Raw genomic sequence first — 17,344 nt, 5'->3', positions numbered from 1 at the left:
TTTATGTTGTGACTGAAATCTAGCATACAAACACATATTAAACTGAATATCTGGTCTGCTTGCTGTTAAATAGAGTAGTGAACTGATCATACCTTTATAGAGCTTTTGATCTACATTCTTTCCTTTTTAAGCTCCAGTTCATGAGTAAGGAGAGAACCACAAATCTCATTTAAGATAATAACATTTAGGTCCTTGGCCTCTCGGATTGTAGTTACTTTAGGCTTCTAATTTTTTGGTAGGCTTCTAAGAAGGTTTTTAACTATTTCATACTCAGGTATTGGTTTGCCTAGCTGACTCAATTTATTTGTGATGTTTGTGAATCTGTCTAGAATACTAGTGATGTCTTCACCATGCTCCATTTTAAACATTTTATAGTTATGTGTTAAGAGGGCTATTTTGGATTCCTTTACTTAAGAAGTCTCTTTATGGATTATTCTAAGTTTATCCCATACTTGTTTAGTTGTTGTATGGTTTGAAACTTTGTTGAATTCAATGGAGGTCAAGGCACAATGCAATGTATTGATGGCCTTAAAGTTTGTTTGGACTTTCTTAGTTCTAGCCTCGATCCATTCAGACCTTGGCTTTGGCATCAACTCATTAGTTACTACATTCAAAATTGAGAGAATAAAAGGTCCATCAGTTATGATATCCCACATTTTATAATCTATAGCTTTAATGTAAATTGACATCCTAGTGCTCCAATAAGGATAGTTAGAGCCATCAAACAGGGATGGTCTATTTGTTGATTGTCCCTCAGCAACTATGGATTTTTGAAAAGCTATTTGGATCCTCTCATAGGGTGTTAGACCTTAAGAACAAGGAACTAGCTCTGATACCACTTATTGGTCTCAATTATAAATGCTAGATGGGGGTGAATAGCACAATTTGGTTCTTTCAAAAATTAGCTCTAAATGGGAACAAATGCAAGTGAAAAGAAGGAATAAAAATAAGAACAAAAACAGAGTATATAACATAGTAGAATTTAGAGTGGTTCGGTCCAAGACCTACATCCACTACCTTAATTATTCAACCAAGGATTTTCCAATCAATCCACTAAGAACGGTGGAAGTCACAAGCTTTCACCAAGCTTTACATTAGCTTTTACCAGGCTTAGCCAAAACCTTTCACAATAGTTTTTCCCATGCTCAACTATAACCTAAAGTGGTTTTTCAAAGGTTCAACCACAACCTAACACTTAACTTTTCAAGGCTAATTTAGAACCTTTGTTTATATACCTTATAACATATATATACCTTTGTGAAATTAATTACAATATATATACCTTTATTTATATAAACTTATAACATATAAATCTAAAGAGAAGTTACGATATTAGAAAAGTTAATTGGGTAATTGAATACCCATGAAGAAGATTTTAATATTTTTTTATTTAATTGGGTATTTAAACGGGCTAGGGTAATTATAGGATAGTAGGAATGTATTAGGGTTAAGGTTAAGGTAGTAATTTTTAAATTATTCGAGTAATTAATAGGATTAGGGTAGTTAATTTTTAATAAGGTTAAAGTTCAGATATCTCAAAATTATAGGGTATTTGACTCGTTAAACGGCCTAATATGGTACGCCCAAATTCAAGCTTATTGGCCTAAAGTTTTATCCTTTTCTAGGCATTATTACATTGCTACTTCTTAACCAAACTCGATTTATTTCTTGATGATGCTAATTGCTAAATGCCTGTATGGTTAGACTAATATTTAATTTAATTTAAATTTTCTACCTATTGTTTAATTGTGCCAAAGAAACTAAAATTACATAATTTTTTAACTTGTGCAAAAAAGAAAAAAAATAAAAACATCACGCGTAAGAGAGAACCAGCATTATATTCTCTCTCTTTTTTTTTTTTGTTCTTTGCTCGCGCAAAGTTTAGGTAGAGGTGTTGTGTTTTTGTAGTAATATATATAGCACGCGAGGCGACCACTGTTACAGTAATAAAATAGTATTGCTTTTTTCTTTATTCATGAAAAAGACATTTCCACAGCGATCGGATTTTGCAGCCGGTGAGGTGGAAAATAAAATAGAAGAAGGGAAAAGAGACTTAAAGAAAGGAAGAAAAAGAAAAATCGTAATTCGAGTGGAAATGAAAAAAATAATAGTAAAACGAGGAGAATAAAATTTTTTCACTTGTGTTACGGAGCTAATCGAGCGCCAGGAAATAACCAAATAGCCTCAAGCGGCCAAGCTTTCCAATTTCCATACAATTGATGATTTGTTTGTTTTTTTCTTTTTTTTTTTTTTGCAAACATAGATAACCCTTTAAAACCTGAAAATTCATCCATTACGAAAGACACTTGAAAAGGGGAGTAAACTGGATCACGAAACAAATGAGTATACAAATTAGTGTTAGGAGAAAAATTCAAGATTGAAAAACATATATAGGAATCATTTAGATCCTGTGATCTTCGAGAGCAAAATCATATACAAGTGAAATCCATGTGACCATTCATCAAGAATTTTAATCAACACCATTTAAGCAGTACACCAGATCCAAAGCATTTTTATGTCTAAAGATGCAGTAGCAATGACATTATGTCATCCACACCGCAGTAGAGAGAGCAAGAAACAAGCCCTAACATGGAATTCTCCCACAGTAGAGAAGTAGACTACAAACCAGGAATTCCAAAACATCCAAACTGTTTATGCATGGCATAAACATTGATAATTATTTTTTTTCTTTTTCATCCATTTTCTGGATAATGATTAATGAACACCAATATAATTACTTAGCAAGCATGGTTTGCTAGGCCTGATTCTCCTGTTGCTGCTGACAGTTGAGAGGCTACCTGAAGAGCATAATGTGTGGTTCAGGGCGATGAATGGCATAATGAACCCAACCACGACTCTGTTGTACTCCAACACGCCACTCGTTCGATCTACAAAACAATATCAACATGAACCAAATCACAAACTACTCAAAGCCCTAGAAATCCTGAAAACTAATGGAATGTACATCATCAGTATTGTTAGTCCAATCACAAAGAAAATAAAGGGAATATATATATCATTTTGCAAAATAAAACAGAAGATATGACATTGAAAACCATAGTTCCTTCACACAATTCATAATTCAGAACTAAGGGAAGTGATGCAAATGTACCATGTCTTATACCACAAGAATCATAGAGCCAAGCCTGAAATTATTGTAGTTTAATGTTCTCAAATGACCAAAGAATATAAGCATCAGACAAAAACCCACTTCAAGATTCAATAAAATGAACATAAAACAAGGAAAACATATTGCTTTTTAAGGATAGAGATAAATAAAAAAATTTATAAAGAAAGAAAATTCAAACAACATTTAAAAGAAACCCATTTGGAAAAGGGGGTTGTTAAATCTGAAGTTAATTACCTGAATGGAAGTGAATTGGAAATTTAAGCCACTCTCAATTGGACTAAAGAGGACAACAAAAAAAACGAGTAATGGAGTTTTGAAGGCCCTTGATGACTGAACCGAGTCAGGTGTAGAATTGGGGTCCCGGACACGACACGCAGCCGTAAGAAATTGGGCTCGAATGGGTGTCAAAGAGCCATTCTAAATGAGCTGGACCAAGGTGAAAGGATCTCACTAATAATGGGTTATCCTGAGCTTCACCTTAGCCCAAAATTCGGAACTTCAGAGTTCTTCAAATTGTTGTGATTTTTAATTTTAAATGGGCAGTACTAATTGGTATCATTTATTTTCAACAGTTCAATTCAAGTCTTAAGCTTCGCAGTTCAATTCACAGTGGGTGCTAATTTATGGTTGTTATCTTCGGTTTGGAGTTTAGATAAAAATGAAATGATAAAATAATTTAATAAATCTTACGATTTCAAAATATTTTGTCAATAAAATTTATTCATGATGTCTGTTAACCAGATTATAGTCGATAATTCAAATAACAAAAACCTAACTATTTTACATGATGTACTTTCAAAATGACACGCGGGGTATACTAATTCATCAAGCACAAACAACAAAAGCAAAATTCAACGGTAGAAATCCATTCTTTTCGTGAGGTAATGTGGTATTTACAAATTATATAACAACAAGAGAATGGCATCCATCTAACCTCTGCAACAGTAGCCTCCGGACAGAAAGCTAGGAAATATAAAGGTTATCCCTCGTTGGCAAGCGCAAGTGTTTCCTGTTTTCTCGTCTGATTTTTGTTTCCTTATTGATTTGTGGCTGTATGTAACTGTGAACTGCTCTTCTTTGTAGTGAGTTTTGCTATACATTCTAGTTGCTGCTTCTCTGAGCAGACTAGGTACTCATAGTAGCAGGCCTCCTCCTTACTTAGGATAATATGAAATTTAGCTTATCCCACAAAAAAAGGGTTGTATTGCTTGACAATGCTTGTCATGTTGTGAGCAAGGAAGACAATGTCACAGAGAAATATATTAACTTGATAAATAAGCTTATTTATTATTATAATCTTCAATTTGGATTTGAGATTAGCATGAAGTGATGAAATAAGTTATCAGATAATGATATTACTGTCTCAAAATACTTTGTCAGTAAAAATTACCGGTATAAACTTAGGCAACTTTCAAGGTAGAAAATTATAAGTGAGAAAGAAATGTTAAATTCATGAAGTAAGCTATTGACGGTATGAAATCCCATTAATATCTGCAAAAGAGTCTTGCACAGAGAGTTAGGAACAGCAAAAATGTTGCAAGAGAATATCCAAAGGCTGTCTCTTTAGCTGCAGCTCTGTCTGCTACTCTGGACCTGCAATCATCAATGAGTGGAGCCTAAGGGTGCAAGTTAGTATCTAAATTAGTCTCATCTTGGCCGCCGTGCGGTGGTTCCCAAGTTCCAATCAAGGGCGTAATTCAACCTTTCTTTATACAAGAGTGGAAAAGCTCAATCCACTGAGGAGGAAAAACTTGAAAGAATCTGATTAGGGTTCGGGCATAACCCTTCAAACATTCTTGTATTCCTCTATTTCCAAAATTTCAACTACCACAGGCAAACAAGGTAGCCCGTGGATGCCAAAGGAGAAGAGAAACAAGAGAGATTTGAGTTCTTCCAGTCAAAGACGTTACACCAGAGGAAAAGAAAGGATTCCTTGCTTGGAATTCCAAGAATATCATATAAAGAGCAAGCTACCGGACAATCTCTAAGGACAATGAACTTTAGGATTCTCAGAATCAGGAGACATCTTACAAGAGCGAGCAATATTTCTTCCAAGCAAAGAGAGTGAGGTGGTATCCTGTCATGTGTAGCAATTCGAAGAAATTGTGTTTGATGCAATTTAGACAACGAGACACCCGAATTTAGTTTTATCTGGTGGTCACCACCAGTAAGCATCTCTACAGCGATATCAAAGGCAGATAGAAGGGATAGGTTATGGTAGAATCTTTTCCACCTTCAAAGTTCAAACTATCAACAAAAAAAAGGAAACCCAGGATATCTGAAAAAACAACCTGTTATGTTCACTTCGCAAGCATGTAAATTTTACAACAACTTGTCTACTTTTCACGTACAACTGAATGATACTTCTATTAGAAAGTACCGTTATATGACCCAACATCACTCAAAAGAACAGAAAAAGAGCATAGAACCAATTAATCAAAAAACACTGATGGGTTTTTTTAAAAGTTGATCCGCGAATTCCTGACAAACCTTGCATTGCGCTGATGTCAAGTCTTCTTCTTTGGCTTTCAGGTCCTTCATCTCTTTTGTCTTGTTGTCAAGTTCCGTTTTCAAGGCTAATACTTCAGTCTTTAGACTTGTCATCCTCTGTTTCAAGATTTCACTGTCACTTTCTGCTTTGATACCAAAATAACCGTATGCAATTTTTTTCAAATCTTCCATAGCAAATTTTGCATCACAGTTAAGACCGTTAGCATCCTTAATTGCGTCTCTCCACTTCAACATAACCTCTTCGCTAACTTGCTCAAGCGACAAATTACTCATCTCTTTGATCGCAGCACAAAGCAAAATATAAGCAGTCTCAACAACACTATAACCAAATCTGCACTTGTCCGTAATATCACCATAGGCCTTAATGATGCCCTCCGCAGTCGAGACCAGAGACGGTGGGATACTATATTTACCAATTTTTTTGCGCTCTCCATCTAAATCTTTAAAGCTGGAGAGGTCCACGTTGCTCACGACGTTGTCATCATCAAGCTTCGCCATAAATTTAGTCACAAGCACATCAGAATACTGCATGTCGTGCGTTATATTTGTCTCCCTCACAGCGGCAGGGGACATTAGACTAATTCCATCAACTGACACCTAAACAATCAGCATAAGTCAGAGAAAAGATCAATACAATAAACAAACTAGTGCAAAGCAGAAATAAATTAAAAAATGAACATACTGAACCTCTCACTCAACAAACGAAAGTGGTGCGATTAACGCAATAACCATACCATGTCAGAGTCGCCCGTCGAGTCCAATGACTGCATTCCACGCTGCTCCTGCAAAGCAAGCTATAGAACAGAGTTAATCATTTCCATGATCCTTGAAATTTAAGGAACATACTCTCACACTTTAGAACGTAACTTATTGATCTTTTTACTCACGTACCTGTAGACTACCCGGAGATTCCGGAAAAAAATGCAGTTCCTTTTGATTGTCGTGCTGCGATTCTATTTCCTTAAGCCTATAGATTCGAGCCTCGATTTCATCAATTCCTCCGAACTCGGACTTTATTTGTTCGAATCTATGTAACTCGGCCTCCATCCGATGGAATTTATCCAACTTGGACTCCATTTCCTCAGTTTCACCAAACTTAGACTTCATTTGCTCGAATCGATTGAAATCGGCCTCCTTTCGCTGTTGTCTGTATAATTGATCCATCTCCAGTTGCTGGAACATTCAGAGGCGGCAAATAATTATTAACTCACAGTAATTTGTGTCCAAAAAAGTAAAGTTAGTGATATGAGTGTAAGTTCAATGAAGAGGCCACTTGAAGATTGATCACAAATCTGAGGGATGGAAAAACAGGAAAAATATAAGCCGGTCATAAAGGAGGGAAGAATGAGACTATGAGTCAATCATTAGGCTTCTAAATTTTAACCTTTCACCAGATCAAAACGAAAGATAGAGAGCAAGAGAGATATACCTGGAGACTACCAGGGGATGGGGACGCTTGAAAGGAGTCCAGCTCCTTACGGTTCACCATTTGCTTATGTTTTTCGAGCTGCAGCTCTATTTTCTTAAGCCTATTTATTTCGGGCTCAATTTCATCAACTCCACCTAACGAGAGCTTTATTTGCTCGAACCTATGTGACTCAGCCTCCAAATTCTTGAATTTATCCAACATGGATTCGATTTCGTCAATTTCTCCATACTTGGATTTCATTAGTTCCAGGCTATTGGCCTCGGCCTCCATATTCTTGAATTTATCCAACATTGCTTCCATTTCCTCAATTTCTCCATACTTGGATTTCATTAGTTCCAGTCTATGAGACTCGACCTCCATTTCCTTGTCATTCATAAAAAAAAAAATTGAGAAAAATCATACATCTTAAGATCAGTTAAACTAACATGATCTCACAAGTAAAAGTTCAAGCTAAAAGCAACTAATTAAACTGCTGCGATGGTAACTAGGGAAATTATAGCGCATTAAATACCTTATATTTATCCAACAAGGACTCCATTTCCTCATTTCCGCATACTTGGACTTCATTTGCCCTAATCAATGGAACTTGATTGGCGGAATCACCTATTACTTGCTGGAACATATCGTTTCCCACCTCTTCTTGTTGGCGTTTATGTAACTCAGATTTTATATGATTAATCTGTGACTCCAATTGATCAATCCCACCAAAACTGGACGCTAGTCTCATAAGTCTATCGTACTCTGGCTTGATTTTCCTCAAATTCGTTAACTCAATCTTCATAAACAACCCAGAAAGCCAAAATATTAGTGAAATCGCCTTAACTCATATATAGCAACGGAAAATGAATACAGGGAATTCTTTTACCTTAATGTTTTCCCGATACTTTCTATCATTCTCATTTTTTTTCTTTTTTCTTTCATTTTCTTGATCTTTTCTGCGAATTATTGGTTCACGAGACTTTCGTTTCTGTCGATCGCAAGCCTCAGCTGATGCTCCTGCTTGATCTATTTGGTTCTTTGCTTTTTTTGCTGGTGTTACCCTTGGTTTACGACCCCTTCGTTTTCGTCCACTTGAAGCTTGATCAGATGGTCTTTCTTCATGATCCATGTGGTTTGCGTTTGGTTCAAAACACTGTACTCCCTTTTCAACGTGTCCGTGAGAGTTCAACGGCTGGGGTAACTCCTTAGGATTACGTTCTCCTGGTGGCAGCAAGTCTGTTTTAGATGTCAATATTGTCAGACTCAAATCTTCAGTCTGCGCCACGAAACTGGGCGCTACGTTAAAGTCTGCAGAAGGGTATGGCGGTTCACCAGTACTTAACATCTCAATGATTGAACCCCACGACTCGTTCAGTGAAATGTCTGGTGAAAATGATCTCCAACTAGTACTCCCATCTTCATTCTGTGCCACAGAACCGGTCTTCACTTCCATGTCTGGCTCAAGCTGTGAGTTCATCTGCTGGGTCGATTCGTCCGGTGAAATGGCTAAAGGAATTGATCTGGAAAAAAAAGTTCTCCAATCTTCAAGGAGGATCTGATCAGCGATTGAATCCAACTGCTGGGTCAACTCGTTCGAATTATCTTGACTTGGCAACGACATGGCAGTTCAAACTTCACAAAGTGATTTCCCAAACTCAAATTTCTTGGTTTCGTTTGAAAGGTTTAGATAGTAAATTGCGTAGACCAACCGGAGAAGCATGGAGTTTTCGGAGCTTAACAAGCTCAGAAACTGCTATATATTGAAGCTCTATTGTTGGAAATTTAGCCATCATCAGTTTTCGGAACTGCGGCTTATATAAAAACAGCTTCATATCACTTTAAATTATGTAGAAATCTAAGCAAAAAGAAATAGTTTTGGGTTCAAGAAGCTAAGAAAGAATTTCACATACGCGAGGAGAGGGGCACAACACTTGAATTGTTAGCTTCTGGTCGTTAAAATGTCGTATTTATTATTATTACGCGACGCTCAACTTGCTGTTTTGATTTTGTCTCACTGTGTCTGTGACCGTGGCGTTGACGCTTAGTTAATTGCCCGACTCGAGTACAGTTGGTCATGTGGGTTCAAGCCCATGGTTTTCTAATTCCTCATTTTGCGTCTGGCCGGAATTTCAAAAAGTTCCTCGTGTTTTCCGACCGCATTTTCACCTTTTGCTCGTCGCCGCCGTGCCTGCATCCAAAAGTACTCCACCTGACCTTTCCCGGCCTCCAAGGTAGCCCAATTTGGTTGATTCCGGCCCCGATCTAACAATTTGGACAAATTTTAAATTTCTCAACAATTTTGGTTTTTTTTATTTAATATTTTTCCAAATTTTATTTAATATTTACTAATTATTTAGTAACTTAAAATAGGTAAATACCTATATAAACTCATAAATAAATATGCAATAAAGTATTATTAAAAAATATATTTGACATGTTAAATATTGATTATTTATTGCTTGTAATTATAAAATATTTTTGACTAATGATTATATTAAGAATTATATTAATATAAAATAAAGTGTTAATTTGTTTTTAAAAAAAACTTTATTGATCATTATATGAAGAATTATGTTAATATAAAATAGTGTGTTAATATTTTTTTATTAAAAATTTAGGTTAGTAAAATTATCAAGAAAAATACAGAATATAGATTAAAATAATTTATTAACATATTTTCAACTTAATAATCCTTTATAGTAATTATCTCTTTTCGTCAAGTCACGACTGTTTTGACCAACATAATTTATTCCACTCTCAAGTTCAATGTTAATTCTTTCGTTTGCAGCTCTCAATTTCACTATTGACCTATCAATCTCTTTATTATCCTGTTAGCTAATCGAACAGAGCCTAAGGCAAGTGGTGAGCAGGTAAAGGAGAAAGTAAAAAGAAAGAGAGAGAGAGAGAAAATTGGAGAAAAATAAAAAAAATAAAGGACAGATAAGAACTTTTCCATAAGAAGGTCCAGGGTGGGAAAGGTCGGTTGTTGCTCAGATCAATTCAAATCTTTCCACCATGAGACAGAACCACGATTGTGTACTCTTTTTCTTTCTTTACTCGCGCAGGAGTAGATTCGTTAACGCGAGTCTAGCAACTGTACTAGGACTATATTGACTTCACTTTTTCTTCCGCGTTTTGGAAAAGACATTTGTTTTTTCCTATGCATGTGCTCGCGTGTCTCGTGGATTTATTATTTTAATTCAATAATCATTTTCTCAGGCCCCAAGGAAGGGGGCTCGCAAGTCTCCCGTCTAGGATTTAGTACGGTATGATTTTATCGATTGTCGATTTGATTTTATTTAAAATCGATTAAAAAAATTTATTATAGAAATTGCATGAACTGAACGGTATGAGAGGTCGGTTTCGGTCGATTTTACCCGGTCTCAATTCGATCGGTCTTGAGTTAATTTTTGAGGTGGGTTGACTTGACTTGTTTTGGATTGACTTGGGTTGATTGTGGTTGATTTCAGTTTTTTTTTTTTTGTTCAACCTTTTTTAAATAGCCTTTTTGTTGTTTGATTTGGATTTTTTTATATAATCCCTTGTAAATGTTTTTATTTTCATTAATATTATTTTTTATAAACAAAAAATAACATATAATACTCAAAATCCCTAATATATTTTCTCTTTAGCATAAATTTTAACTAAAAAAAATAATATTCATAATCTTTCAAGCTTTCTCTCTTGTTATTTTCACAAAATTAGTAGCAAGAAAAAAAAATCTATAATTTACCTTGCTAATTGCTGCCTAGAAAGATAAGAATAAATGGCTAGCAGCAATCTGAAGTGATACTGGCGACAACAAAAGGATAGACTATGAATACATGAGTTAATAAGGTGAGTTAAGGTTTAGGAGAAGAGGAGATTGAAATTTTGGGGATTTTATCTAGGGGGAAAGGGAAGGCTGATGGTTAGTAGGGAGGCTAACGAAGGGTAGGATAGTCTTTACCTCCAAATATAAATAAAAAAGGGGGTGGGAGGGTAGTTGATCAGTCAGTTCGTGGGGGAGAGAGTCCCCCGATGATCGAGCTGATTGACCAATGAGGCTGATCGTGTCCATCAACGATTGCAGCAACAACTGTCAATTACAAGAACCGACGGTTGAGATCGATTGCTCGGTTGCAATAATCACTGTTGCACAAGTCTACCCCTACTCCCTTCAAAATTTTAAAAATTTACATATATATTTTTTTGTTTTATTTTAAAATTTTATAATTTTACTTTTATTTTTTAAAAATTTTATAATTTGTTCTCTCAAATATTAAATTTTTTATTTTCATCTTCTCAAACTTAAAATCTTAACTCTAATTATATTAATATATAATTATGCATTTGTTTCGTTAACAATAGTATATTTCAACAATAATAATCGAATCTTTTATAGTTTTATTTTAAGATCCATAATTTTGTTTATAAGAAAAAAATAAGTAAAATAAGTGATTATATATACTCTTATAAGTGGTCTGCTTACTGCTGTATTAATTATATAAGACAACATGCTATTGTCTTGTTGGATTAGTAAACGTCCCGCGGCACCAGTCCAAATATTCATCGACATAAAAGGCTTCAAAATTTGATTGCACGAATAGCACCAGCCAGAGCAACTGACGGCCAATTAGGTCGCATGCAAAAGCAGGGCATCCTACGTGCAAGGATACGGATCCCTTGCGTGCGGGCTCCTGCACCCTTTGCTCGTTTTTCTTTTCTTTTAAAAAACCTGCCCTTGCTCTTTTTTTTTATTTTTCCTTTTTTCAGTTTTTTTAAAATAATAATTTTGATTTTGATTATACTTTTTTAAGTAAACATCTTTTTATGTATTAAAATCCTTAAAATGCAATTATTTAGACTTAGAACTTTTTCACATTTAAAACCTGGAAATTCATCCCTTTGGAAAGACACTTAAAAGGGGAGTAAACGCGTTCATAAAACCAAAGAGTGTACAAATTATTGTTAGGAGGAAAAATCAAGATTGACAAATATAGGAATCATTTAAATCCTGTGATCTTCGAGAGCAAAATCATATAAAAGTGAAATCCATTTGACCATTCATGAAGAATTTTAATCAACACCATCTATGCAGTGCACCAGACCTAAAGCATTTTTATATCTAAAGATGCAGTATCAATGACATTATGTCATCCACACCACAGTAGAAAAAGCAAGAAACAAGCCTAACATGGAATTCTCCCACAGTAGAGAATTAGACTACAAACCCAGAATTCCAAAACATCCAAACTGTTTATGCCATGCATAAACACTGAAAAGTTTTTTTTTCTTTTTCATCCATTTTCTGGATTCTGATTTTTTTTATGTTGAAAATTCTCGTAAGACCCAGCTGGGTTGTTTTTAGACTGCATATACCATGTGCAGTAATTCACCTTTGAGAGAGTTCTGAGGACCAAAGTGTTCCGAAAAGTCAAAAGGAGTTACACGTGTGGTCACGTGCTACTCCACCACCTGCAACATCCTGACCATTTTTAGAACTCCCATTCACAGTCAAAATGGAGTAATTGAGTTTTGAACGTCCTTCATAACTGAACCGAGTCAGGTGTAGAATTGGGTTCCTGGAGATGACATCCATGCAGAAGACATTGGGCTCCTATGGGTGTCAAAGAGCCATACTAAATGGGCTGGCCCAAGGTGAAATGATCTTACACATAATGGGTTATCTGAAGCTTCTTCGTAGTCCAAAATTCGAAACTTCAGAGTTCTTCAAATTGTTGTGATTTTTAATTTTAAATGGGCAGTACTAATTTTGCATCATTTATTTTCAACAGTTCAATTCACAGTGGGTCGCTAATTTATGGTTGTTATCTTCAGTTTGTAGTTTAAGATAGAAATGAATTGATGAAATAATTTAACGAATTTTACGATATCAAAATATCTTTTCAATAAAATTTATTCATGATGTCTATTAATAAAATTACAGTCGATAATTCAAATAACAAAACTTAATTATTTTACAAATTGAACTAATTTATCAAGCACAAACAACAAAAGCAAAATTCAATGGTAGAAATCTATTCTTTTTGTGAGGAAATGTGGTATTTACAAATTATATAGCAACAAGAGAAAGGTATCCCTCTAACCTCTGCAACAGTAGCCTCCGGACAGAAAGCTAGAAAATATGAAGGCTATCCCTCGTTGGCAAGCGCAAGGGTTTCATGTCTTCTTGTCTGGTTTTTGTTTTCTTATTGATTTATGCTTGTCATGTTGTGAGCGAGGGAGACAATGTCACAGAGAAATATATTAACTTGATAAATAAGTTTATTTATTATTGTAATCTTCAATTTTGGAGTTGAGATTAGCATGAAGTGATGAAATAAGTTATCAGACAATAATATTACTGTCTCAAAATACTTTGTCAGTCAAAATTAGTGGTATAAAGTTAGGCGAATTCCAAGGTAGAAAATTTATAAGTGAGAAAGAAATGTTAAATTCATGAAGTAAGCTATTGAGGACATGAAATCCCATTAATAACTGCAAAAGAGTCTTGCAGAGAGAGTTAGGAACAGCAGAAAATGTTGCAAGAGAATATCCAAAGGCTGTCTCTTTAGGTGGTCAGAGCAGCTGCAGCTCTGTCAGCTACTCTGGACCTGCAATCATCAATGAGTGGATAGTTCAAACTATCAACAAAAAACAGGAAACCTGGGACATCTGAAAAACCAAACTGTTATGCTTTACATATATAAACACCAATTCTATTTGTTTTCATCAATTTTTTCAGATATAACAGCACTATGTTCACTTAGCAAGCATCTAAAGTAGTTAAGAAACCAGAGCCCCAATTTCTTTCTCTTTTCCTCAGTAAACCAAAAACAGTAATAAATTAAAAACTAAACAAAAATAAAGAAAACTGAAGATTTCTCTAAAAGACTAAACGCCTTAGTCTCTAGTCTCTACTTGCTATCAACTACTCTACTTTCCACCTACAACTGAATGACTCAACTTCCACTACAAAGTACTGATCTCTGACCCAAGATTACTCAAAAGAAAAAAAAAAACATAGATCCAATTAATCAAAAGACACTGATGGTTTTGTCCAAAAATTGATCCGCGAATTCCTGACAAACCTTGCATCGCTCAGATGTTAAGTCTCCTTCTTTGGCTTTAACGGCCTTCATCTCATTTGCTTTCTTTTCAAGCTCCTTTCTCAAGACTTCCTCTTCGGCCTTTAGAATTGTCATCCTCTGTTTCAAGCTATTGCGGTCATTGTATGCTTTGAGACCAAAGTAACCATAAGCAATCTTCTCCAAATGTTTCATAGCAAATTCCACATCACATGCACTGCGGTCAGCATCCGTGATTGCGTCTCTCCACTTCAACATAACTTCTTCTGTAACTTGTTCAAGCGACAGATCACCCATCTCTTTGATTGCAGCACAAAACAAAACATAAATATCTTCAATAATTCTAGGGCTGAATTTGCATTTTTTCGTAATATCACCATAGGCCTTGATGATATCCTCAGCAGTCGAGACCAGAGACGGTGGGAGACAATACTGGCCAACTTTTTTGGGCTCTCCATCTAAATCTTTAAAGCTGGAGCGGTCCACGTTTCCCACAACGCTGTCATCATGAAGCTTCGCCATGAATTTAGTCACAAGCACATCAGAATACTGCATGTCATGCATTGTATTTGTCCCCCTCACAGCGGCAGGGGACATTAGGCTGATTCCATCAGCTGACACCTGAAACAATCAATATAAGTTGGAGAAATATATTAGCTCAACATACTGAACTGAACCTCACTCAACAAACGAATTAAGGGGTGCGATTAAACGCAATAACCATACCGCGTCAGAGCTGCCATTCAAGTCCAATGACTGCGCTCCAAGCTCCTCCTGCAAAGTAAATTATAGAATTAGAGTTAACTGTGCCCATTGTCTCTAAAATTTGAGACAGCATACCAATGTCATCTGTTGTCTTTATACCTATCACGGAAGGAGTGGAGTATGTTATCTGTTCACCTATACAATGATAGACATAGACATACCTGGAGACTACCAGGAGATTCCGGAAAAAACTGCAGTTCCTTTTGTTTGTCGTGCTGCGATTCTATTTCCTTAAGCCTATATATTTCGGCTTCCATTTCGTCAACTCCTCCAAACTCAGACTTTATTTGCTCCAATTTATGTAACTCGGCCTCCATCCAATGGAATTTATCCAACTTGAACTCCAATTCCTCAGTTCCACCAAACTTAGACTTCAGTTGCTCGAATCGATCCAAATCAGCCTCCTTTTGCAGTTGTCTGTAGCAATGGTCAAACTCCAGTTGCTGCAACATATCAAAAGCAGCAAATAAGTAAATCACATGTTCCGAGACAAAAAGACTTAAATTGTTGAGAAATCTTTATGTGCCAGGCTCGAATGTACATATATATATATACACCATCTTTCACCAGATCAAACCGAAAAAAAATAAAATGAAAGATAAAGGGCAAGAGAGATACACCTGGAGACTACCAGGAGATGCCTGAAAGGAGTCCAGTTCCTTTTGGTTCACCATTTGCTTATGTCTTTCAAGCTGCAACTCCATATTCTGAAGCCTACCTATTTCGAGCTCAATTTCATCAATTCCGCCGAACAACATCTTTATGTGCTCCAACCTCTGTGACTCGGCCTCCATGTTCTTGAATTTATCCAACATGGATTCGATGTCCTCAATTTCTCCGTACTTGGATTTCAGTAGTTGCAGTCTATGGCATTCGGCCTCCATTTCCTTGTCAGACAAATCGTACATCTTGAGATCAGTTAAACTAACGAGTTTAAAGCAACTAATTAAACTGCTGTGATATATAGTAACTAGGGAAAATTACAGCGCCTTAAATACCTTGAATTTATCTGACAAGGACTTCATTTCCTCAATTCCGCATACTTGGACTTCATTTGCCCTCATCGATGGAACTCGATCGGGAATTTCAATTCCTTGCTGGAACATATCGTATTCTACCTCTTTCTCTTGGAGTTTATGTATGTCAGAGTTCATGCCATTAATCAGTGACTCCAATTGATCAATCCCACCAAAACTGGACGCTATAGTCATAAGTGTGTCGTACACTGGCTTGATTTTCCTCAGCTCCTTTAACTCATTCTTCATTTGCAAAACAGAAAACAAAAAAATTAGTGAAATTCCTGATTCATATTTGGCAATGGGAAATGAATATAGGGATTTCTTTTACCCTAACGTCTGCCCGATACTTTCTATCACTTTCATTTTTTTTCCTTTTTCTTTCATTTTCTTGCTCCTCGGTGCGAATTCGTTTCTGTCCATTGCAAGCTTCAGCTGATGCTCCAGCTTGATCAAGTTGGATCTTTGCTATGTCCACTGGTGTTACCCTTGGTTTACGACCCCTCTGTTTTCGTCCATTTGAAGCTTGATCAGATGGTCTTTCTTCGTGATCCAGGTGGCTTCGGTTTGGTTGCAAACACCGTAATCCCACTTCAACGTCTCTTTGAGAGTTGGACCGCAGATCGGCAGTTAAATTCTCAGCAAGTGAATTTAACTGCTGATCCGGAGAATTGATCTGCTGGGGTACCTCGTTTGGTTTACCTTCTCCTGGTGGCAGCATGTCTGTTACAAATGATATCCATATGGGACTGAAATCTTTAGTCTGTGCCACGGAACTGGTCTCCACTTCAAAGTTTTCCGGACCCTTCAACTGCTGTTCAGCAATTAAATTCTCAAAAATTGAATTCAACGAGTGGTTCTTCTCGTTCGGTGACATGACTGGTGAAAATGGTCTCCAACTACAAATCGAATCTTCATTTCGTGCCACAGAACCGGCCTCCACCTCAACGTCTGTCTGACGCTGAGAGTTCAACTGCTGGGTCGATTCGTTTGGCGACATGGCTGGCAAAATTGGTCTCCAACTACAAGTCGAACCTTCATTAAAGTTCTCAGAGCTTGAATTCGACTATCGGGTCAACTCGTTCGGATTTTCATGACTTGGCAACGACATGGCAGCTCAAACTTCAAAGAGATTTCCCAACTCAAGTTTTCGTCTGTTGTAATGGAATCGGCCTCCGTCCCGTTTAAAAGGTTTAGATAGTAAACTGCGTTAGGACCAACCCGAGAAGCGTGGAGTTTTCGGAACTAGCAGGCTCTGCAACTGATATATATTGAAGCTTCAGGTGTTGGAAATTTAGATCATCATCAGTGATAAAAAGCTGTTATAACTTGTATATATAAATCGCAGCTGAGGGAGCGAGGACGGCTTGGTATTTCTGGGTTCTTCTGCACTGCCTTTATAACGAAGGAAAATAATAAAACCGCGTATGGACCGGGTAGTAAT

The 17,344-nt window shown here is 36.3% G+C and overlaps 2 protein-coding genes across 6 annotated transcripts; both read right to left on the bottom strand.

Annotated features, from left to right (window-relative positions):
* LOC18590455 lies at positions 5,387 to 8,979 on the bottom strand. Of its 3 annotated transcripts, XM_018126593.1 has the most exons (7): positions 7,936 to 8,979; positions 7,582 to 7,845; positions 7,396 to 7,433; positions 7,071 to 7,305; positions 6,533 to 6,814; positions 6,376 to 6,435; positions 5,387 to 6,238 (listed from the first exon to the last, which is right to left on the bottom strand). In XM_018126593.1, the coding sequence occupies exons 1-7, from the start codon at positions 8,668 to 8,670 to the stop codon at positions 5,567 to 5,569; spliced, it is 2,286 nt and encodes a 761-aa protein (XP_017982082.1). In that variant the 5' UTR covers positions 8,671 to 8,979; the 3' UTR covers positions 5,387 to 5,566. The 3 variants fall into 3 exon arrangements, with proteins under 3 accessions (XP_017982082.1, XP_017982080.1, XP_017982081.1); XM_018126591.1 differs by having other exon boundaries at positions 7,071 to 7,433; XM_018126592.1 differs by having other exon boundaries at positions 6,376 to 6,423; positions 7,071 to 7,433.
* LOC18590454 lies at positions 13,706 to 17,344 on the bottom strand. Of its 3 annotated transcripts, none has more exons than XM_007015988.2 (6): positions 16,232 to 17,343; positions 15,883 to 16,143; positions 15,505 to 15,771; positions 15,046 to 15,327; positions 14,846 to 14,893; positions 13,706 to 14,740 (listed from the first exon to the last, which is right to left on the bottom strand). In XM_007015988.2, exons 1-6 carry the CDS (start codon positions 16,898 to 16,900, stop codon positions 14,069 to 14,071), a joined length of 2,199 nt encoding a protein of 732 aa, XP_007016050.2. In that variant the 5' UTR covers positions 16,901 to 17,343; the 3' UTR covers positions 13,706 to 14,068. The 3 variants fall into 3 exon arrangements, with proteins under 3 accessions (XP_007016050.2, XP_007016051.2, XP_017983913.1); XM_007015989.2 differs by having other exon boundaries at positions 15,505 to 15,762; positions 16,232 to 17,342; XM_018128424.1 differs by lacking the exon at positions 15,046 to 15,327 and having other exon boundaries at positions 16,232 to 17,344.

This window comes from Theobroma cacao, chromosome 9, assembly GCF_000208745.1.
Source record: "Theobroma cacao cultivar B97-61/B2 chromosome 9, Criollo_cocoa_genome_V2, whole genome shotgun sequence".
Classification (NCBI taxonomy): Eukaryota; Viridiplantae; Streptophyta; class Magnoliopsida; order Malvales; family Malvaceae; genus Theobroma; species Theobroma cacao.
This window is presented reverse-complemented; position numbering and strand designations above follow the sequence as displayed.